This window comes from Urocitellus parryii, chromosome 10 (genome assembly GCF_045843805.1).
Source record: "Urocitellus parryii isolate mUroPar1 chromosome 10, mUroPar1.hap1, whole genome shotgun sequence".
Lineage (NCBI taxonomy): Eukaryota > Metazoa > Chordata > Mammalia > Rodentia > Sciuridae > Urocitellus > Urocitellus parryii.
The window spans coordinates 140,785,517-140,808,373 of NC_135540.1; the positions used below are offsets into that span (position 1 = coordinate 140,785,517).

A 22,857-nucleotide genomic window follows, 5' to 3' on the forward strand; every position below is an offset into this window, starting at 1 on the left:
AGGGCCAGTGAGGGAACTAACGTCTCCTTAGTCGTCCAGCTGCTGAGAAGGTGTTGTGCCCTCTGTTTACATGTGTGGATCAGAGAGGTTAGCCACTGCCCCCCAGCCGGGAAGTGACCTTCTCCCTCATGCTGTCCTGGGGGCTGTGTGGTCAAGGGGGAGCTTATCCAAGGTAGATGCTGCCAGCAAACCCACAGAGGGCTCCTGTCCTTGTCCTGCTAGGTCTGGATATGACACCTTCTAGAAAGTGCAGGTGAGGCCTAGGCTGGGGTGACAGATGCACAGCAGGTCCCCACATGTGCTCCTGTCTACCAGCAATCAAAAGAGATGAGGCTGGGCCTCTGGCTTCCTGAGTGAAGGCCCCTGTGGCCTCTCTCCAACCAGCTGGCCATGCCCGGGGACCCAGAAGCCCATGCGTATACTGCTGCTGGGGAGCACTGGAGGCGGAGCTGGCCAGCAGCCCAAGTGGGATGTACCCTTGTGTGACAAGCTGTGATCTGCAGCAAGTCCTCGGCCTTGCTGAACCTCAGTTTCTTCGTCGGTACAGTCCTGTGGAGAGCACAGGAGGGTTTGGAAATACACGGGCTATGCACACCTGCTTCCAAACAGAACAAGACACTATCGTTCGTCGAGTGCGACGTGCCACACTGTCCAAGTCCTCCTGCCGGCCATCCGCACGCCAGACCCACAAAGTAGGCATTCTGCCAGCTCCAGCTCCTCAGCGATGGCTCCAGGATCAGAGCTCGGGGGCAGCAGGAGGCCCTGGGGCGGCAAAGCCTTGCTGGGCACCGGGCCCCAAGAGGCCCAGGAGTAACCCCACCACTGCCGCCTAAGCACACACGGCATTCTGGGCCTCGTGTTAGATGTAACATTTGTTATTTTATTGGAAAAAGCTGGTATTAACATATTTATAATTTTATTCAACAGTTGGATAATTTGTGAGACATCGAAGAAAAAAAGAATGCACCTATGCGTCACAGAGTCCAAAATGACCAGGCCCACGCCACCAGCACCACCCACGCCACTACCCACGCCACGCCAGGGCCTCCCCCCCAGAGAGCAGTCAGATGAGGAGAAGATCAAAACGCCCGACAAGGCCACAGTGACCGTGTGACGCCCAGACATTCAAGGAGACCAGGGTGTTTAAACAGGAGGGTGCCCCTTCCCGCGCCTGCCCCCCCCTCGCCGCCTCTTGCACACCCTCTGCTCTGTGAGCCACAGTCTGCTTCAGGCAGGGGCATCTTCCAGGGACACAAAGACAGACTTTTCTTCCAAGAAGACCTTTTTCTGTCTTTCTCTTCTTTTTGGTTTGGTACCCAAAGTTTAAAACTGAAGAAGTAAGGACAGAGGAACTGCACTTAAGAACCCCCTTTGAAGATGAAGATCAGGTCAATGTTAACCCTGTGGCTGGACAGTGACTGCTAGCTTCAAAGGCAGGCTTCAAGGAAGGAGGCCAAGGTCCCCGAGCTGAGTGCTGGGCTTCGGCGTCCACGGATCACTATACACTCACCACATTCTCGAACCTCTTCACAGGGCAGGAAGGTCACCTGATCCTTTGATTGTTAAACTGAATTAGGATAAATATGTACATATAATACTGTCCAGGCTGCCTGGATTTTGTAGTGACATATAAACAAACATTCTTCATTCACATTGTTAAAAAAAAAAGAAAAAGACCAATGGACCCATTTCTGTGTGTGAATAACATGGCTGGAAGTGAGAGGACATGCGTTTTGTGCTTTCACACACACACAAGCTTTCCGTAATGCACTGAGACCTCAGCGGAGTCTGTTTCCTGGGTTGTAGTCCAAGTCATAAGGGATGCAGCTGGGTTCGGCCGGCTCCCGCTGCTCCCAGCTTTCTCAATGGAGATGCCCAGCCACGTGGTCCTGCCGAATTCCATGGGAGGACACTGCAGGTCAGGGCTCTGGTCTTGGCAGAGCAGGGTTTACATCCTCTGAGTGCCCTCTGGGACTGTGTGTGATCCTCAAAGAAAATACCCTAATGGTCACGACATGCATGGTCCTGTCTTTGGGAGGAGGAGCAGGTACATCCCAGGTGGAGCCCAGAGTTCAAGAACAGCTCACAACCTCGCCACCCAGAGAGAGCAGCCACCAGCTTCTCCATCTTCCCTGTCACACAGATGCCTACTCTCCTCTTCATAAGATGGAGAGGTGTCCCCTTCCAGAACCTTCCATCAGAATGATGGCCCATAAAGAGCCTGTGAGAAGACCCAGAGGGATCCCTGACCCTGCCACTTGGTGGGTTCCTGCCTTGGGCAACTTGCCTGTCTGCACAGAGCCTCGGTGTCCCCATGTACAAAAGAGGACGGTACTGCTCACCTTTATCCCTACCCACAGCCCCTTGCAGCAGGGCACTCGGGAGCAGTTCTGCTTGTGGAGGAAGTGAACAGACACCCACCTCGTGGTCGAGAGAGAGGAATAATACAGTCCACAGGCTGCAGCCAGTGTCTGTTCAGGAAAAACGTCCGTGAGTGTGGAGGGAAGAGGTGGAGGTGCCGCAGCTCAGGCCAGGTGCACCTCCGGCTTGTGCCACTCCCAGAAGCAACAGCCGCTCTGCTGGGCAGAGCCAGATGATGAGGAGAGGGTGCCAGGCCCACGCTTCGTCTCAGGAAACCGGACCAGCTGGCCTGGGCTAACGACCATTCAGAGACCAGGGCCAGAGCCTGCATCTGCAAAGTCTCAGCAGGAATTCGCCACCTGAGAGACCCAGGTGGGACCGTCTGAGATGGGCAAGCTGCTCCATTCACAGTCCAAAGAGCCTGATGTCCCCAGAGCCAGATCAGGGACCAGCTCCTGCTCCTCCTGGAAGGACCTGCGGGCATGAAAAATTAACCCAGACACATGAAAAGTCCTAAAAATGTGGAAAGACCGCAGGCCGAGGCAGGAAGCTTCCTGAATGAAGGGACCCTGAACTGAGACTTGGCAGTCACGCCCATGTTACCACCTGTGGCCCTGAGTCCTTTCTTCTCTTAAATGGTCATCGTCATGACACTAGTCTAGGGAAACTAGGCCCAAGTCACCCGTGTCCCCCATGGCCACCTCTGGAGTTGACCTCCCTCCTGCACTGCTGCTGAAGGTCGGGGACAATCTGCAAGAGTCGGGCTGGGACAGCCAGGGCCTTGCATGCTAGTGCATGTCGGAGTTGACCTTGTCCTGGAAGATGTAGAGATTATTGGTGGCTGCGATGGCAATGATGTTCTCGGCTGGGTGCCAGGCCGTGTGCAGGATCTTCTTGGTGAAGTCCAGGCTGTCCACGCTGATGTCGTCCCGCCGCCGCTTGCCACCCACGCACACGCGCCGCGGCTTGAGCACGGCCCTGGGCTTGCTGCTCTCCCTCGAGGCCTCCAGGGTCACGTCCCGCTTGGTGTTGCGGTCAAACATGCGGAAGAAGTTGTTGTAAGCCCCCGTCATGATGACACTGCGGAACAAGAGGGGTCAGCAGTGGGGGGGAGCGAGCACCCCACCGTGGCCAGCGTCCCCAGAAAGAGCCACCCTGCCTCCCGTCACCTTTCCCTATGTCTCCTTTGTGCCCTTACCTCTCAGCTGCTATCCCTACGCAGACTTTGGGGCAGGGGCCGAGACCCCAACATAACAGAAACCCCCTCTGGGCATTTCCCTGGGTGCAGACCAGGCAGCCCTAAAACTTGCAACTGCAGAGGGAAGGACACTGAGGTGGCCGGGCCAGGCTCTCAGCTGGGCAAGGCCTCTGGACCTCCCACCCGCCTCCTCAGGCCCAGGCGCCCTGCTCCCAGGAGCCATAGCTGTAGAGTGTCTCCAGCTCCCTGATGAGGATCTGCACTCTCCACGTCCCCCTGTCCTCTCCCCTCTCCTAACTGGGACTTCTGCCTGTGGAGGGAACTGCTAAGAGTACACACAGAGTAAGACCCCGGAGGGGGACAGTGCACAGGCCTGGGCCCAGGGGAGGCCAGAGCAGCTGTGTGTGGGGAGGTACTGGAGAGGAGGAGGGGCCTCCAAGAGCAACGAGAGGGTGCAGAGGTGTGGCCTGCACCCCAGGGAGGTGCTGGCCCCGCGGGGCTCTCTCCTCTTGGAGGCTGAGCTGTGCTTCTGAGGCAAGCTCCTCCCAAGCGCCGTGCGGGGACAGGATGGGCGTCCCGTGGGGCTCAGGAACCTGGCTCACGGCCCTGGATGAAGGTGTACCCAGGCTGCAGGGGACATGTCTCTCTTATCAAGGCTTCCTTCTCATGGGAGGACTGTGCCACAGTGGAGGCCTTGCCTGTCACCTCCCTTCCACCCAGCTGGCTCTGAGGGAAAAGGTGGGCAGTGAGCCCCAGGAGGCTCCTCTGTGGGTGTCCCTGGGGCACCCAGGCCCTCCTGGTGAGGGTTCACTCAGGGTCTCAATGAGAGCATATGCCAGTGATGACCAGAGGAGTCTGAGGAACAAGCACTTATGGATAGTTCTGGAAGGTTCCAAGGGTACCACAGGGGAAGTGCAATGCTCTGGGACTGGTAGGTTTAGGGTTTCGTCACCTGTGACCTGCAGGCCTGTGGCAAGAGGAGAGGAAGTCACCAGGGAGAGAAGTGGGGGAGGAAGATAGGGAGGAAGAAAAGGAGAGAGGGGCAGAGAGAGAAAGGGAGAGGGAGGGACAGGCAGATTAAGGGTCATTTCATGCCTTACTGGGACCTCAGAAGGTGGCTGTGTCTGTGTCACTCTGGGAGAGGGGTGGGGGCTGTGAGGGCGATGGAAGGGGGGAAGGAGGAGGAAGCCATCGTAGGGAGGAAGGGCAGAGGGGAGGCAGGGAGGCAGACGTGGGCAGGACAAAGAAGAGAGGTCCCCAGGATGCGGCCAGCCTGGGGAGCCCTGCTGCACTTCTCCAGGGAGACGAGGCTTGTCCAAGCCTTGCAACCAGAGATGCTCCAAGAGGACAGGCTGCAGGGGGCTTCAGGGACAGGAGTGAGTTGGGGCTGTCACAGAGGGCAGCAGGATTCTCCCACGGGTGACCAGGGAGAACGCAGGCCTGCCAACTGTGTGCAGTTGCAGATGAGCCACCTGGCCAGGCGTCACAAGACAGCCATGGACGGCCAGGCTTTATTAGTGTCACTTTCCAGGTGGGCAGACTCAGGGGCCCAGCGATGTAACCAGGCACTCTCCAGAGGAAGCCACCGTGTGCCTTGCTGGAATGGGTGGGTCACTGCAGGGCTGTCGCCCAACACACAATGTGGCACCAGCAGCTCCTCACTGCCCCTCTGTCCAGTGGGGGCTCAGCTTCCCATTAGCCAGGGAGCACGGCTGCAGGCCGCAGGCTTGATTTTGCCTCATTGTGCAAGAATGGGGTCCTGGGGCAGCACAGCTTCTCCCTGAGCCCCCGAAGTCCCAAAGGGCAGCATGGGATCCCAGCCACAGGCAGGACAAGCTCAGAGGTGGCCCGGTGCCTCTGTGCCCCAGAAATGCGACAGCCCTTGGCTGAATGAGGGCTGCACTCGGACTAAACCCTAGCCCACCCCACCTCGGGGCTCCGTCTAGTCCTGGTCAGGAGGCCAAGAGGACAGAGGCCATGGGAAAGCCCATGTAGGTGGCAGGACAGGAGAGGAACACCCAGGGGGCTATGGGAGGACCCCAGGGCTTCCTGCAGGAAGCCAGGAGGAGCCGCCCAGGAGCAGAGCACTCAGGGCGGGTTCGTGGGGGCGGGAGCAGGAAGCAGGGAGGAGTGGGGACCACCAGGGCCGAGACAGCTGGCCTGAAAGGTGCACCCCACAGGAAGTGCTGGGTGGAGGACAGGACAGCTGAGCCCCAGAGGCCACGCGCCAGCCACTGGAGCTCAGCACTTCTGACTCTGGGTGCAGACGTCGCCAGATCACGAGCGCCCCCTGGTGCCCGTGTGGAGGAAGGACATACCTAGTAGCTCAGCACCAAGTCCCTCTCCTGAGATTCTCACTGCACCTCCCAGTGTTCACCAGGGAGTCCCCAAGTGTGGGAGGGCCACAGGACAGGAGGGTCTGAGCACTCCCACCTCCTCGGGAGTGGGGTCAGTCCACTGGCCAGAGGGGGTCCTGGGGGGCCATCCTGGCTTTCTATGCATCCTCCTGTGACCACCGGGCTGGCCACTGCACACAGCTCTGGTCAGAGGCCCTGCAGGCAGCTCTGCCCCAGGACATCAGCAGGCCCAGGGGCTCCTGTTACCACTGGCTCCGCCCACCTGGGGCCAGGCCTGCCTCCTTGTGGCTTCCTCCTAGCCCTGGTCCAGTCGCTGTCCCCCCCCTCTTCCCAGCCCTGTGTCCAAAGCCACAGCAGGTCACAGCCCAGCCCCTTGCAGGACTACAGCAGCATGGCAGCCCTCAGCAGCTCAGGGGCCATCCACGTGAGTGGATAAACTGGGCCATGTCCCTGGACCCGGCCCCTTCTCCCCACTGCATGGATGGATAATGGAAGGCCTCCTCAGGGCTGCGGCCAATGGTGGCCACAATAATGGCGGGAGCAGGGGCCAGGTAGACCAATGGTCACTGCTGTAGAGAAGTGAGGCCGTCTTGGGGCCCATAGGTGTGGACAGATGACAGTGACCAGGTGCCACATGCTTCTGCCTCATGGAGAAAAGGCACTAGGGTTCAGCCATCACGCTTGATGGCCCCAGGGTGTGGCCTCGCACCGACACCTTCACTCAGCAAGGCGTGTCCACCCTGACGGTTGTCCCAGTCACCCCAGTCGCCAGCTGAGCTCCTGCAGGTCGAGAACACTCCTGCCACATGCAGGGCGGCCAAGGCTGGGCTCACCTGTCACTGCCGTTCCAGGCACATTCAAACTTGTCGAAGATGCAGTCATTCTCGTACAGGGAACAGAGCTTGCTCCGAAGGTAATCATGGACCTGGTGAGAGGAGGGCCAGGTGAGAGCAGGGACAGGGACGACATCACAGGAACTGGCCGCTCCTGGGCTGCCCTCCCCAGACTCCTTGTGGTGGAGAGAAAGAGCCCTGTTTGCAAGGTGCTGCAGGTGGCCCAAGGGACCCTGATCCCCACGAAGCCTGGCACATGGTTAGTCACGTGCTGGGTCCCCAGCCAGTCTGAGACCCACAAGAGACTCTGCACCCCCCTCTCAAAGCGCCTGAAATCAAGGCGTGTGCTTCACGGGTCTGCACTGACCACAGGGTCATGAAAGGCATGGTTTGTCCCTGTCCCATTCTGAGGCCTCTGCTATTTCTAGAGGGACACAGAAGAGCCTATCCCTGCCCAGGGTGTGCAGTGGGGGTGGAGTGGGGGCCATAGTACCTCACCCTTGGCCAAATAAGGGGCCATCACCAGGAGATGCTCCATGGGCACTGGCCTCCAGGGGCACTGCTCACACGGCCCAGCTCAGCCTCGGAGTGCCCTGTCTTCTGAGCTCTGTGCCCCTTCCCAGTCCCAACCCCTGTGCCTAACAAGACACGCCCCTCCCAGGCCTCCGGGAGGAGTGGGGTGTGGGTCACTGAGTCAGGGTCGCCTCCCTCACACCCCAGCCCCTTATAGCTCGGGCTTCCCTTTCTGCAGGAGGGCTGACAGCACCCTCTTCACAGGGGCATAAGGAATGGAGGTGACCCCAGGGTGGCAGGTGTGACACCCCATGCACTCATCCCAGGTGACGCCATGAGGATCCAGCTGGGCTTCTGGTGGGTGTTTTCTGGCCACATCTGCATGACCAAATCCTGCTCATGCCTCCAGGTCTAGTACAAATGCCTCCTCTTCCAGGAAGCCTGCCCCCCCAGCAACACATGCGAGTCTAGCACCCCGTGACGCTGGCCGCCCACCCGCAGGGTCTGCGTGGACCGTGGGAGGAAGGACACACACGCACACCCTTCCCAGGGAGGCGCCAGCTCTCACCCTGCACCCGGCCCACAGCCCAGTGCTGAGGCCTAGAGGCGTGCCCACTCCCTGCCCGCTCCGGCTGCTCCCAGGGGAGGGCAGCGCTCGCCTCACTTAGCAAGAGGACTGCAGATGCTAGAGGAGGGGTGCACCCTGCACCCCGCATGAGACCCAGCCTGAAGTCCATCTTCGTTTTCACCATCTCCTCCTCAAAACCGAGGCCCCAGGTGCAGGGACTTTTCCTGTGGGACCCCACCTGTGGAGCGGCCCGAGGTCTTCAGGCGGTGGCACCCACCTGGTAGGTCTCTATGGGCCTCGCCTCCATGTTCAGGTCCCAGACCTTGACCGTGAGGTAATCCCGTGTGAGCATGTAGCGGCCGCTGTGGCTGAACTTCACGTCTGACACCGAGGAGATGATTTCCGAGAAGAAGGAGCGGTTGCTGGGGTCCTCGGGTTCCTCAAAGACTGCAGAGAGAGTTGGTCACTGTCACTGGAGTGCCCAGCCCATGGGTCAGAGGGCCAGGAGACTGTTTCCACCCTGGGCCCAGCTGTCTGTCTGTAGGTCACTTGTTCAAACATAACAGGCACTGGCCTAGCTGTCATCCAGCAGAGGAAGAACCGGCACCTAAAGGGCTCAATTGTGGGAACAGTGACACATTTATTCTGTGTCAGATTCTGTGAAGTCTTCCCTTATATTATCTCATCTAATCCCTGAATAAAAGTATCAAGTTGATACCCTGATTATCCCCCATTTTATAGCCAAGAAAACCAAGGCAGACACTGAAAACCACGCCCGGGGGTCAGAGCTGGGGAAAGTGGTGACTGAACCCAGATCTGCTCTCCAGTGCTGCCCTCTGCTGCCTCCTACTGGTGACGTCCAGCACCAGCTCGCAAGGGTGGCCTGACAGGATCCTGCCCTAGGCTGGGCACTGCTGTGGCTTCAGAGGCCTCTCCCCCCCTTGAGGGAGACCAAGGGTCGCTCGCCCATGATGCCTGCTGGCCCCTGCTGCGCGTCAGTTGGTCTCCCCATCTCCTCCACACGGCAGGAGCCTCGTCTCCAGACAGCCATCCCCAGACCCTCCAGCCTGCCTCCACCCAACCCTTGGCTCCAGCAGGCTTGTGAGGTGAGGACGTGACCCTCTCCTCCTGTGCCAGACACCATGCTCTGAGCACTGCGTCTCTGCCCCGTGCTAACAGGCTAAGCCCCCAACTGGTCCCCAGTTTCCAACCTCACCCCTAGTCTGTTCTCCACTTGGCCACCAGGGGGAGCCTGCCGAACACTCAGGCACCCTGTGGCTCTGGCCCTTCAGAGTAAGGGTCGCTCTCCCCGTGGCCTGTGAAGCCTGTCCATGTGGGCCTTCCTCCACCCGTGCCCCTGGCCTCCCCTCCCACGGGCCCACTTCTCTGCCTCACCAGCCTCAGCATCCAGCTGCAGGGCCTGAGCACTGGCTGCTCCCTTTCGGGGCAGCTGGGCCTGACTCTGCCCCCAGACTGCTGGGGGGACTGGCCGTCTGGCTTTTCTGCTCCATGTGCAGGGTCAGGGATGCGCCTTGGGAGCCCCCATGCAGCTCCCCCAGGTGAGCCTGGCTCACCCACAATTCCCCTGAGTTTTCAGCCTTCAGCATTTCTGGGGAGACAGAAGGAGCTGCGGCTGGTGACAGGAGACAGGGCTCCACCTGGGCTCCACCTGACTGTGTGACCTGGGCCAATGTCCTAACTTCCCGATGCCTTAACGTGGTAGGCGGCAGCAGTCTCTAAAGATGTCTGCTCTCTGCTCCTGGGAGCCTGTGCACACGGAGAAAGGATCTGAAGGGGGGGATCCTGGATCTCCACCAAGTGACGACACAGGGACCTCTGAGAGGGAGGCAGGAAGCTCCCGGCAGAGGAAGAGAGGGAGGAGAGACAGAGCGCAGAGCGACCCGCGAGGAGGGTGAGGGGAGCCACGGGATGGGGAAGGCAAGGCCCCTGGAGGCTGGGGATGGACTCCGCCGGAGGCCCTAGGAACCCGTGCCGCCCACCTCCAACTCCCTGACCTCCAGAGCTGTGTTGTTTCAAGCCACAGAGGAAGAGCAGCCTCCCAGGCTCTTGTGGCAGCAGCGGGGGTGGGATGCTCCCCAGCTCCATCTGTGGGATGCACCACCGTGCCCTCCTCCGGGCAGCTCTGGGACTTGATGGACACCCACCCAGAGCAGCGCGTGCTGTGCCCCAAGCTCTCAGCAACATGAACTGGGGTTCTCCTTGTGCCCAGCACCAGCTGGGAGTGCCGTCTGGTCCCACCAAGGGTCTGGACTGCCACCGCCCATTCTGAGGAGCCTCTGCCACAGGCCCGCCCCGTCCCTTCCGCAGCTAAGCTGTCAAATGCAGAAATAACTGTCTATTCTGAGGACTCACAGAGGGTGGTTTCCATGGCTACCCTGTCACATCGCCTAGCAGACAAAAGACCCTGGTTTCTAGTGCAGAGAGAAGCTGGAGCCATGTACCAAGCGCCCTCCCACCTTGATGTGGAGGGTCTAGGAAGCTACTGTGCTTCTTGGACCTTCGGTTTCCTCATCTGTCCATTGCGGAAATAAACATCCACATGTGGTCCAGGACTCGGGTCACAGTGTGAATGAAAATCGCAGGTTTGTCCTGCTAGGAAGTGCTGACGTGAGCATGCCTCCCTGAGGGCTTGCACCCATGCTGAGTTTTGAGCAGTAAGTGGACAAACAGATACAAGTGGGAGTCAGGAGCTAGTCCATCTCCAGGTCTAAAAACGTTAGCTAAAGTAACAATCGTTTGTGTTCTGATCAGAAACAGCCACCACCACCTGCCAATCGGGAATCAGCTGCCTGCTTAGTTCCCTGCCTCGGGACCACGCATGGCCTGGTCACAGCAGGCAGCGGGGCGAAACCCAGCCCTCACCCCGCATTTACGGCAAACTAAACGAGACAAGGAGAGCCAGCCGAGAAGGCGTCCAGAGCAGGAACCAGCCTGTCACCAGATCTGAAGAGAAAGCTTCCGGGGCTGAGGCTGTGGCCAGAGGTAGAGGCTGCCTGGCATGCCCAGGCCCTGGTCCATCCCGGCACGCAAAGAGAGAGAGAGAGCTATTCCATATGCAGGCTATTGAGTTTGAGAATAAAAAATCCTGGAAAAATTTTAAAATACAGAATTAACTGTAATAGAAAATCTGCATAAACCACATAAACCACTAATCAAAAGGAAATAGACCTTTTTTTAAAAAAAAAATTATTCTCAAAAAAGACATGAGAGCCAGCCAGGTGCAGCGGCCCACACCTGTAATCCCAGTGGCTCCAGAGGCTGCGGCAGGAGGATCGAGAGTTCAAAGCCAGCCTCACCAACGTGAACTGCTAAGCAACTCAGTGAGACCCTGTCTCTGAATAAAATACGAAACAAGGCTGGGATGGGGCTCAGTGGTCAAGGGCCCCTGGGTTCAATCCCTGGATAGGCTCATACGTGAGCTTCACGAAGACGCCAGGGGCAGGTTTACTCCACCAAGTTCCAGAAAGAGGAAGACAGAGCTACCCAGCTCGCTGTAGGAAATCAACTAACCTTAACAAAACTGGGCAAAGAATAGGGAAAGAAAATTAAAGGCCAACTTCACCTAGGAGCATGCACAGAGGCCTACATAAAACCAGCGACGCGCACATGGCCGCCTGTCCACAGGCCAGGGAGGGGCCTGGACACCAGGATGCTCCCAGGAAATCATGGGCAGCCAGAAAACAGGCCACAGGGATGTCTCCGGAGGCACCTGGCCACATGTCACCTAGCACCATGCCAAACAATGTTCTGGAAGACCCAACATCACTCCCTGAACACCTCGACTTTGGAACCTAGTGCATTATGGGGAGGGGTCTGCCAGGGCCCCAAAGCAATGCTCCCTGCAGCTCTGGAGGATGGGGCGAGAACGAAAATTGGATTGAGTCATGGAAAATACAGCTCCGTGCCTCCTACTCTCAGGTTTGCCTGTGACTCAGACAAGGCTGGCTCACCACCAGGAGCGCAGCGGTCACGTGGTTGGAATCCATGCTTCTAGCCCAGCTCAGGAAGCACACAGGTGCTCCCGCACACCCAGGGGACCAGGGTGACACGGGCTGCAGGAGCCTAGGGACTCTGATTTCTACCCCCCCCCCCACGACAATGGAGCAGCATGGCACCAAGAGTCTCTGTGCCCCTCTGTGTCCCCTTCCCACCCATGTTTGCTGATTCAAGGTTTGAACCTGTTAAACACAAACAGAGAGAAAAACAGGAACAGCGTGTCGGCCGCTCTCGGTGGCCAGCGGCCTGTCCTGGCCCCATCCTTTCCGGGGCTCCCTTGCTTCCCTCTTTGGCCAAGCGCTCGTTGCTCTTTTGTCCCCCACTGAACCTCCTCCCAGGAACATTTCCACGTCATTTAAAAATCCTCTAAGACGATATCAGAACAAGGGACCGAGCAGTGCTCCATGATGCAGGCGTCGACGTCACCGAGTCGCCCTTTGCTGTCCTGGACACGGGGTGCCTCAGCTCCTGTCCTGTAGGAAGGATGTGCCCCGGAGCCTCGGTTTCCCTCCACGGGGTTCCGAGGGAGTCAGGGCCTGGACCCGTCCATTCCCGTCTTACTCTGTACCCTCTGAGCCAGCCCTGCCCAGGTGACACCTGACCTGGGGCAAGGAGGCCGTGTCACACTCCGACCTGCGCGAAGAAGAGAATGAACTTGTGTTGCGCTAAGCTGCTCCCTGTGGTTGTCCCCTGTGGCAGAGCAGGGGACAGCTCCATTCTGGGCCTGATTGTGGGCCAGCACTGCCCACACTCCTCAGGTGGCCTCTGGCCTCCCCTCTGTCCTGTCCACACACTGATACCTCAAAGGCCTAGGCCTCTCCCTGGCCACCAGGCCTCCATGTCTGGCTGCCTGCTGGACCGTGCTCCTGGGAGCCTCGTGTGCAGATGTCCCACTCACAGGTGGCCTGCCACCTCTCCAGGTCAACCCCCCTCACCACCGCTTGAGCCTGGGAGTCCCAGGCCTGGCGCAGCCCACCTCACTTGGAGCACACTTGACCTCTCACCTTTGGCCTGACCTGCGGGCGGTGGCCTGAGCCACCTGCCCCTGCTCTACTCTGATTCGCCTCCTGCCCTCCTTCCCGCGCTCCCTCTGGCCCCCTGCCTCTGCCCCACGCAGCCCTGCTCTGGACCACCTTCTCCCCACTCCCGCGGCTCACTCCCGGGGGTGTGTCTTGCCATACCCTCGCTGGCTTCTGTCCCTGAACTTGACACTGTGGCCTAGGTACATGTTCACTGTCTCCCCAACTCTGAAGCAAGCCCCTGGTGGGAACCAGCGCCCGCTGAATGCTCCTGACGTGCAGCATGGAGCGTGGGCAGGCCTGGAGGAGAGTGGTGGTGGCCAGGAGCAAGGGACAAGCTCAGGGAGGGAGAGGGCACAGGAGGCGTCAACGCCTGAGCCTGAGTCCCCAGGGCGGGAACAAGATCCATGCTGACTGCCCATGACACGTGCACCCAGGGGAGAGTGTCACCCACCCTCCGCCAGCCACCGACTGGCCTCACTCGCTCAGGGGGTGTCTCTTTCCAGACACTGTTAATAGGCACTGGGGACGGATGGGCAGGTGGACCAGAGGGACACGGCCCCTGCTCTCCCAGCAGGGGTGCAGCCTGCAACTCCACAGGAAGGGAGCCTGATCCTGCCTCCAGGGGCCTCTGGAGACCATGTGGCAACTGGGGCCACAGCCAGCACCAGGCAGCCCAGCCCCCCCCATGCTCAGTTCTGGGGGCCAGGCTCAGCCGAGTGTTCAGAAGGTGGGCTGTGGTGGCTGTCTTGCTGAGGGCTTGTTCCCCTGGGCCTCCAGGGCACCCTCTGGGGGGCTCCAGGATGAACGGGCCACACATTCCACACCCAGAGGGGCTCGGGCTGCAGGGGACGAGGGAGCAGCCCCCAGGGAGCTCTTCGAGGGAGGAGGATGAGGCCTGGGATGGGCAGAGCAGGCTCCTGGCCCCATGTGGCGTCAGGGGAGGGCCCGAGAAGGTGACATTGAAGCCAGATTTAAAGTTAGGTAGTCAGTGTAGTTAGGTAAATCGGGTCTAACATCGAGTGAAATCTAAAATGGAGGCCATGCTGGGAATGACTACAGGACAACTCATGGAATGTTAATGAAGTCCCGAAAAGGCCCTAGGCCAAAGTCCACCTCAAAGAAGTGATAATGAAGTCCTTCCTGCTCAGACTACTTCTTTGGCCCACCTGTGTCCCACCCCTCGGGCCTTCCAACCTACATTCCATCACTGAAAGAACTATAAAAAGGGGAGACAACCGCACTTCCACGGATTCCACCTCTTGGGTCCCCTTCTTCCTCCGGGAGAAGTCTTTTCTGCTGTCCTTTAATAAACTCCTAATTTCCACTCTGGCCTTGCCTCGGCGTGCTCTCTGGTGTTATTCTTCATCACTGGGGAAGCAAGGACTCGTCACCGGTCAACAGCGGTAACACCATTAGAGCAGCACCTCCTTCACTTCTGCGTCTCCTGGCCCTGGCCCTAGAGTCCCAGACCCTGGAAGCTGGGCGGCTCCTGGGCAGCAGGACCAGCAGAACAGCCCGGCCCACGCCGGCCGCCCCCAGCTCCAAGACAGGCCGTGCAGCTCGCCCCGCCTCTGCAGGGCCTGGGATGGCACTTACGCTTGGAGTGCTTGTCACACAGGGCCGCCGCCCGCATGTCGCAGAGCCGCAGGGAGCCCTTGCTGCTGCTGTAGACGAAGAGGTTGCAGTGGTGGGGGTGGAACTCCGAGGCCGTGATCACCTCCGTGAGGTCCTCCATGTTGGCCGGCTTGATGTCCACGATGTCTGGGGGCAAGGTCAAGGAAGGCCAGCAACGGCACCCTGGCTGCTCCCCTTTCCCTGCCCCCAAGGCCCCCAGAACCAGGCTGTGCACCTCTGTTCCCAGGACCCCTGGACAACACCGCAGCAGAGAGGCCCCTGAGCCACAGAGCTGCGTGGGGCAGTGCCTGCTGCCCCCCTTTCATGCGGTGTCCACTGACCTTGCAAAGCTGGACCCACTGCCTCCCTCCCACCCTGAGCCCTCTCCCCAGTGGCTCCCAGCCCTTATCATTGTTGAGCAAAAGGAGATTTTGTTGTGCACCTACTACATACTCATCAGGAATGCTCTTGGTGAAGGATTCAACATCTCTGTCACTCTAACTGTGTCTGAAACCAAGCCTGTGGTCCTCTGCCCCCTCCCCCAGCTCCTTTCCCCTCTGCCCACGGCATCGGGGTCTCCTGTGGGGAAAGGGCCTCCGTCCTTTCTGGGCCAGCTCCAACTTGTGCCTATGTGCAGGCTGGGGAGTCGCAGGCCCCAAAGCCTGGGTCTCTCAGTGGCCCAGGACAGTGGCTGTCACAGCCAGAGCACCTGGGGAGAATCTTGCTCTTGCAAAGGATGCTGGGCACAGTGGACGCTATAAGGAACTCTGTGAGCAGGCTTGGTCTCCACAGGCACAACACGGTCATGGCCAGGACCTGGGAGCCCTCTGAGCAGGGCCCTGGAGCCAATGGGCAGTGCTGCCCTCTGAAGCCAAAGCCAGTGCCCCTGGGCAGCATGGTGTCCTACAGGCCGTGGGCATCCCACTGGGTCAGGGCCACCAGGTCCCTGAACCCACAGGTCCTGCTGCCTCCCTCTTCATGGAAGCCATTGGGTATGTGACGGAGCTAATGAATGAGAAGGGATGCCATCCCTGCTGAATTTCATTTAGTCACCCCAGGATGGGCCTGATAGTGGGCTCCTGGTCAGGGAGGTGCCGTGGCAGAAGCCCCAGGGCCCAGCAAGGGCAGCCTCACTCGCCCGCACGACCATGCGTGTGTAAGCCACAGCAACCACCTGGACGGCTCCAGCTTTGGGCAACCAGGTCAGAAGCCAGAGGCCCTGGGCTGGGCATCAGGGCCTGTCTCCGGAGCAGGGAGACCTCTGCCCTGCAGCCTGTCTCCATGTCTGCAGAACGAGGGGGTGGGCATGAGCAGGGAACGCACTTTCCTTTAGAGGATGGCCCCTGGCCCCTCCTCAGCTCCTGAGCGGCTGTGTGAACCCACGTGTGGGACCCTGCTGTCCAAGGCCCGCCTCAGGATGGGCCTCCCTTGGGAAGGGGCATAATCAGGTGCATTGAGAGCCCCTCCACTTTCCCGCCTGATTCCGCTCCAGCTGTCCGGGGGGCTCTGACTAACTAACTCCCCATCACTCTTTGGCAGCTAAGAATCATATTCCCTACAAGAAAAGTTGTGGGGCACAGGAAGATTCAGGAGAGAGGAGCAGGTCACACAGACAGGACGAGGACAATGGGTAAAGTCCCCTCCTCGACTGAGCAATTATTTTCTCCAGAGCCCTGGGCTGAGGATGGCCCCCCAAAAGGTGTCCATAACCCCCAGAGAGTGTGAGAGTCATCTTATTTGGAAAGGGGGTCTTTGCAGATGTAATTCAAGATCTCGAGATGAGATCACCTTGAATTACCCAGGTGGGCCCTAAATCCAACACGAGCGTCCTCATGAGACACAGAGGACAGTCATCAGAGGGGGAGGCCCTGCCAGGATGAGCCAGGGTCCAGTGATGCAGCTCCAAGGAGCTTGGAGAGATGAGGATGGGTGTCGCATGCAGCCCTGGAGGGTGGGTGCACCCCCTGCCCTCAGGATGAGGCCTCGTCACCCTGAGGTTGGTGGATGTGTGGATGCCCTGGCTGTTCAGCCCAACCTGTGGATCCTAAGCTGCAGCTAAGAGAATCAGTGAAGCTCAGAAATGGGGTGCACTCCACCCAAGAGTGAAGTTCCTGGCTCTCCTGCAAGGACACGGGGCGCCTGGTCACACGGCCTTCTACGGGTTTGCAGAGACTTTTATAGAAGCCCTCTGTCTCCTGCTGTCAGGGGCTCTGCACTATCAGAAGACCCAGCCAGGGTCACACCAGCATGGAGGGCATCATGAGGGCTGGTGACATATGGAAGAGGGTCCCCACATCCCTGGCTCTCAGTCCTCTAGCCTTGGCACGCTCTCCACTTCAGGGGCGAATCTGCCAACAGTCAGTGGGGCGGGGCCGTGAGATGGGGAAAGCTCCCCGCTTGGTTCTGGTGAAGAGCTAAGTGAGAATGGTGAGGACGTCACCCGTGCAGGCCAGGGCAGTGCGGCCATTCCAGCCACGCCCAGTGGGCCTCGGCGAGGATGCCAGGAGGGCTAGCCTGAGACACAGCGAGCGAATGCCACCCACCGGAGTAGAGAAGCTGGCCTTCTCTGCAGGAAGGGCTGCCCTCTCCCATCCACTCAGCAGGAGACGGAGGCGCTGGGTGGGCAGCACCATGCCCAGGACCTCTGTGAGGCAGAGGCAGGGCTAGCCGGGCCGGGCTGGCCTGGAGCAGGCGCAGGTCCGCCCCGTGGCAGCCCTCCCTATGGTCGGTGCCCCAGGGCCCTGATGCTGGGTCTCGCTGGACTGGCTGGGGCCCTCAGCAAGGCAGAACTGAGTGCAGACAGACGTTGGACGGGAGGGAATCTGTGGCCTCTGGCTCCACTGATCAAGGGAGCAACGCGTGGCCATCCAGGTGCCTTGGCAGGAACCTGCTCTGCCGCCGCGGAAGCAGCACGCAAGGTCTGCTCTCAGCACCAGAGACTGTTACCATGGCAACCAAGCAGCTGCAGGGAGGGAAGGAGCATCCTGCCCAGGGCCAGGCCACGGAAAGCCTCCCCCGCTGGCCTATCAGGGACACTGAGAGCGCAGGAGACAGTCCTGGGAAAACTGCTTTCCTCAGCAAATCTCCAAAAGATGGCCTGGCCTCAAACGTGCGCTGAGCACTCAGGCCACCTCACGTCCACCCTGCCGGGCTCCCGCTGCCACAGCAAAATGCCACAGACAGCGGCTTGGACAGCAGACGCTTGGCTCTCCTAGTCAAGGAGCCAGAAGCTCAAGATCAAGGTGCCAGCTGGGTTGCTCCTCCCAAGGCCCGTCTCCTGGGCATGAGGGTGCCCATCTCCCTGCACTGTGCTCTCACACCCCGGTGCCCGTGTGTCCCGATTTCTTGTTTTTAGGAGGACACCAGCAGTACTGGGGAGGGCCCACTCCACCCATGGTCTGACCTTCACCCAGTCACTCCCTAAAGGCCTAGTCCCCAAACAGTCTCATCCTAAGGTCCTGGGCTGCGATTGGTGTTTGCCTGGTGTGTAACAGCCTCGGAGTCAGAGTCCAGACACCACCCAACAGCTGTGCGGCCTCTCAGAAGCCCAGCCTCTCTGCACCGGCCTCTTGTCCCTGGGCGGGGTGACAATGGCTCTGCAGGGCTGTAATGAGGTCTCATGAGATGACACACATGGGAAGGTTTGCACTTGGCTAAAGTTAAACCAGAATCGCGACCCAGAGTCCTGCACTCCCTCTGGGGACAAACAGAAACAAAACAAAACAAAAACTAAGTGAAGTCGCAAAGGATAGATACTCCAGCCCTGGAGGACCAGGGTGGGTGCAGAGCTGGACCCCTGGGTTCTAAGAGCTGGGAGGGCAAGCCCACACTGGGCCCAGCAGGCCTCTGTCCAGAGGAGAGAAGAGGGTGATGGGGGGAATCTGGGCAAGGGGGCAGCTTAGCAGATGCCCAGGGTGAGGGAGGGTGGGGTACAAGGTGGCCCTGGAGCAAGGCTGGGGGTGGCAGGATCCATCACAAGAGCAGCAGGCTGGGCTCTGGCCTGGGGACGCAGGGACTTCAGTGGGAAGCCTGATACCCCGAGGCCTGTCAGGAGGGTTGGGACTCAGGACAGGGCCACTGGTCCCTTCTCCCAAGTCCTCGCCCTCAGCCACATGCTTCACAAAGCCTCTCCTCTGTCCTGGGTGGCCCATTCTCCTTAGGAGCCAAAGCAGGAGCCAGGAGACACTGCCCCAGCTTCGGAGCTGGATGGGCAGCTGGAGGGACCTGGGGCTCTGAGAGGCCTTGGCAGGCGCCCACCTCTCTGAGCTCAGCTCCACCTCTGCCAAGTGGGGGGGAAGGTCACGCCCCTCTGACTCGCTGTCAGAGGTCGCTGGATGGAGCTGCACGAGCTGTGCTCAGCCTCTGAGTCACCCCAGTGGCCCCATGGGGTGATGTCATTGTGAAGGAGAGGCCAAGTGGCATGACAGCTGGGTGCTAGGGCTCCACGTGTAGGCAGCCCCGGACGAGCCCCTGCCATCTCCCCGCAGTCACTCGGGGCAGGTCTCCTAACCTGTGTGCTCAGCCATAGATGCTGGGAGATTGCCTAAGGCACCAGGTGCCCTGTGTTCAGAACACCGGTGCTCAGGGCTGACAGAGGGTGGGTCAGGGGGTCAGCACCACGGACAGCGGCACCGAGCGGAAGCCCTGGGCCTGCTCACCCCCAGCACAGTGTGCCATCATGGTGTGCCATCAGCTGCCTTTCTGGGAAGAAGGGAGGCAGGTTTCGTCGTGTTTGTCGACATGGGTAGAGGACACTATCACCATGGCCCAGCTCATACCGAAGCTGGACACAGGGGGAGGAGGGGGACCACCGCTCCTGCAAGCAGGCAGGGGCCAGGTCGGCTGAGAGACAACTTCAGGTGCCAGTCCAACCACACCCCACACAAGGGGACATGGGCCCCGTGGGGAGGTAGCCTTCCAGGCCACCGGGCGGCAGATTCAGCAAGGCTGAGTCCAGGGGCCAGGGGCAGGTGGGACTGAGCCAGGGAGTGGCCCAGCACCGGGGGACTCTGAGCCGGAGGAAGGGGCAGAGCTCAGTCAACGCTGCTAAAAGCCTCTGGAGGGCTCCCAACAGTGAGCTCTGACTCGCAGTTTTTAACTGCCACCCCTGTCACTGCTGTAGGGGACACGGGAAGCACAGCTAATGACAGCACCGACGCCGGCTTCAATAAGCGCCAGGCTACTAGAGAGATTCATGGGCCACATCCCAACACCCCGTCCAGGACAGCAGCAACAGGGGGTTGTCTTCTCACATTCTGGGCTCAGGGGTCCATGTGGACGGTCAGACCACGGAGGCATCACAAAAAGGGGCTGAGGCTGAACCTCAGTGGGTCCTAAACTGAGAAGAGAGGCCACTAGGTCTGGCCAAGGTGAGGGCCGGCAGTGGCCTGGACCCAGTCAGAGGGAGAGGCAGCTGGGCTCTGCAGCACTCCAAAGCCAGGGCAACAGCCTCACCAGGACTTGCCTAGTTCAGGGTCTGTCTTCCTACTCAACTATAAACCCCTCGAGGGCAGTACTGGGGGCCCCACTCAAAAGACGTCTTTGTGCAAGTCATGAAAAGATACCTTTTCTATACAGATTTTTTTTTTTTAATTTTCTTCCCCAGATGCCTGGCTTGGATTTCTGTCCTCACTCACCACCTCCTTTTTTGCAGTAGACAACCTATAGTACTTGAAAGCCTTGGCAACTTGTATCCCTAGCTCCTAGTACAGTACTCAGAAAGGAGAAGCCGAGCTGGAACAAGCACCCGGGGTGCAGATGCATGGCCTCTGCTTCATACCATCAGCTCTCCTATCCAACAGCGGTGGAGAGAGCCCTTCTGAATGGGTGCGCCGTGGCTGCCTTCTCTTCCTGGCACTGTGGGCAGGATGAAAAGGTGCCCACAAGGGACCCGACTGTGCGTTGCAGACTGGTGAGGGCCATTCTGCCCTCAAGACCCCTGGCAGGCATCCCCCATTGGACGGAGAACATCAAGGTCCTGGCTGAGTGGCTGGCCAGGTGAGGGAGCAGAGGGGGCAGGTTGGCGCTCCGGCATCCTTGACCCAGCACAGGGCCTGGCACAGGGGGAGGGTCCTTCCTTTGTTCCCTGCGCAGAAAGATGGTGAAGCCTGCAGACCTGTGTGCGCTGACCGGGGTCCTGAACCTCCCACCGCTCAGCTCCCTGCCTGGCTGTGGGAACCCGCTCCATGAATGAGAATCAGAAATCTGTTCCCGACGGAGGCTGGCGCAGCGCCCCTTCCAGCGTGAGGAATTGCTCAGGGGAGAAAAAATCAATTGAACTGTCTTTAAAATCCTCCGGGTGCTAAAAATAAAGCAGAGGTCCTCAGCTGTGGCCTCCTGGGCCATTTGTTACCTCTGAGGTGCATCGAAGTCTAGAAGAATTGCCCAGTGCTGTCAGCTGTCTCAAGACATTGGTAAAGGACGCGAGGGGCTGTTTCAACAGAGGCTGAGCTGGCACCTGACCACCAGAGACGCAGAGGCTTTACGAGGACCGACTTTAAATATGGAAGGGCTACTGTTCAGGGGGGAACACCCCAGGAGGTTGCCGGCCTGGTCAGTTACCAGGCCCCTTGTGTGAATGAGTGCTCCACCCCTCACAGGTATCCTCAGGAGAGGGAAAGTTCCCCACGTTGCCTTTGTGGAAGTTGATGGTCCAGGAGGGCCAGCAGTGGGCCTGAGCCCGGGCCTGCCAGGCCCCAGGGCCCAGGCTGTTCCTCGGGCTTTCAGTGCCTGGGTCTGGGCCCCCTGGACCTCACATTGATGAGAGGTGGTGATGTCCTTAGGTTCTGTGGGGATGGTGAGCTTCTCACCCCAAGTCCAGCCTGACCACCTACAGCCATGCAGAAGCACCTACTGTGTGCAGCCCCACAGGAGTGCAGGGATTGTGCTCACCTGGGCTCCTGATCCCAACCTTCTGCCGGAAATGGGGGAGGCGGTCATATCCCCAGAAAACCCAGTGCAGCTGGAGAGAGGCCAGGAGCCTGGCCAGCATGAGAGGGCACATGGCAAGGACAGGCAGACCATGGCAGAGTGACAGGGTTGGGAGCAGATGCTTGGAGCAAGTGGGAGTCAGCTGGGCTCTGAGAGGGAGATGGGCTGGTCAGGGGGGTCAGCAGTACACAGCCCACACTGACCAGAAGAGGAGAGAGGGCAAGTCTGATGTGCCAGAATGCTAAAGGCGAGGCCATAGGCCTGGTCACCAGAGAGCTGGCCATGGCTGAGGGTGCCCAGGGCCCCTCATGGCTGTGCAGGTGGACAGGCTGCCATGGCCTGGGGAGGGGATGGAAAGGCTTGGCACATTTTCCACCTCGAGGCGGAGGAGACAGGGAGCTTTCATGTGAGCTGTGGTGCCGGCTGGGCCATGTGTGCGCCAGGCAGCAGGAGAGGTGGGGAGGGGGACTGTTTGGACAGGAGGAGATGGGGACGAATAGGGAACTTCCAGGGGACCACGAGGACTGCACAGAGCCCTCAGGACAAGCAGGCTCCCGGGCAATGGTCGCAGGAACCGGGCCTGCCCTTCACTCTGCCCCAGGCCCCAGCCCTGGCTTCTCTTCTCAGGACCAGTCAGGACTGTTGTCACCCAGCATCCAGAACCCGCCAGGTGGGCTCTGCCCAAGGGCATCACAGTCGCTGGCAGCAGCTTCCCAGCTGGGTGCGGTGGCCCCTGCCCTCTGGGCTCCTCCCACGAGCCTCCTCCTCCACAGGACGCGCCGCTCCTCACCACCAGAGCCACAGCAGCACCTGCGACCCAGGCCACGGCACTTTCTCTGCTGAGGGAGGCCGGCTCCCTGTGCGGGGTCTCTCAGCTCTGGGTGCCCGTCACTCCATGGCCAAGCACCAGCAGGCCGTGGAAAGGAAACTGTGGTTGCCTGGAGGAGGACTCTGGCCAGGGGAGGCCCCCACGTGTCTCTGCAGACCGCACTGTCCACACACCCGCATTCTGCCTGCCAGGCTGCCTGGAGCCCGGCAGTCAGTGTTTTCACCTCCTCTGTTGCTAAGAGCCAGAGCACCTGTATTTCCATCAGCTGACAATTTTCACAAAGTTAGAGGCTACACCAGGTTTTGCTGAGCTATATGGCAGAATATGCAGCCAGGGAGGTCCCCGGGATCCCAGGGGACCAGTAATCCAACTACATGATCCCTGGCCTGGCTCAGGTTCCAGCCACTAATCATCCTTCTTCCCCTGCACCCCACCAGCTCCAGGGCTGCCCTTTCCCTGGCAAAACCACAACTGACTCACTATGCCCCTCCCCGGCACCCACAGCCAGCAGACAGCATGGCTGGGAAGGTGCTCACTGCTGTGCCAGCTGGGCACATCGGTCACCAGCTCCCACACTGGACACCTCACTAATAGTCCATCACCCGTCCACTCCTG

At 59.7% G+C, this 22,857-nt stretch overlaps 1 protein-coding gene across 2 annotated transcripts in view; it reads right to left on the bottom strand.

Moving 5' to 3' along the window:
* Nucleotides 1-1,279: 1,279 nt before the first annotated feature.
* Nucleotides 1,280-22,857, bottom strand: part of Ppp2r2c (protein phosphatase 2 regulatory subunit Bgamma) — a 99,002-nt gene continuing 77,424 nt past the window's right edge. For both annotated transcript variants that reach the window (XM_026395252.2, XM_026395253.2), the window contains exons 6-9: nucleotides 14,466-14,630; nucleotides 8,108-8,277; nucleotides 6,750-6,841; nucleotides 1,280-3,441 (exon numbers count right to left, since the gene is read on the bottom strand). In XM_026395252.2, coding sequence (XP_026251037.1) covers nucleotides 3,150-3,441; nucleotides 6,750-6,841; nucleotides 8,108-8,277; nucleotides 14,466-14,630 — 719 coding nt within the window. In that variant the 3' untranslated portion in view covers nucleotides 1,280-3,149. The remainder of the gene's footprint in view (nucleotides 3,442-6,749; nucleotides 6,842-8,107; nucleotides 8,278-14,465; nucleotides 14,631-22,857) is intronic.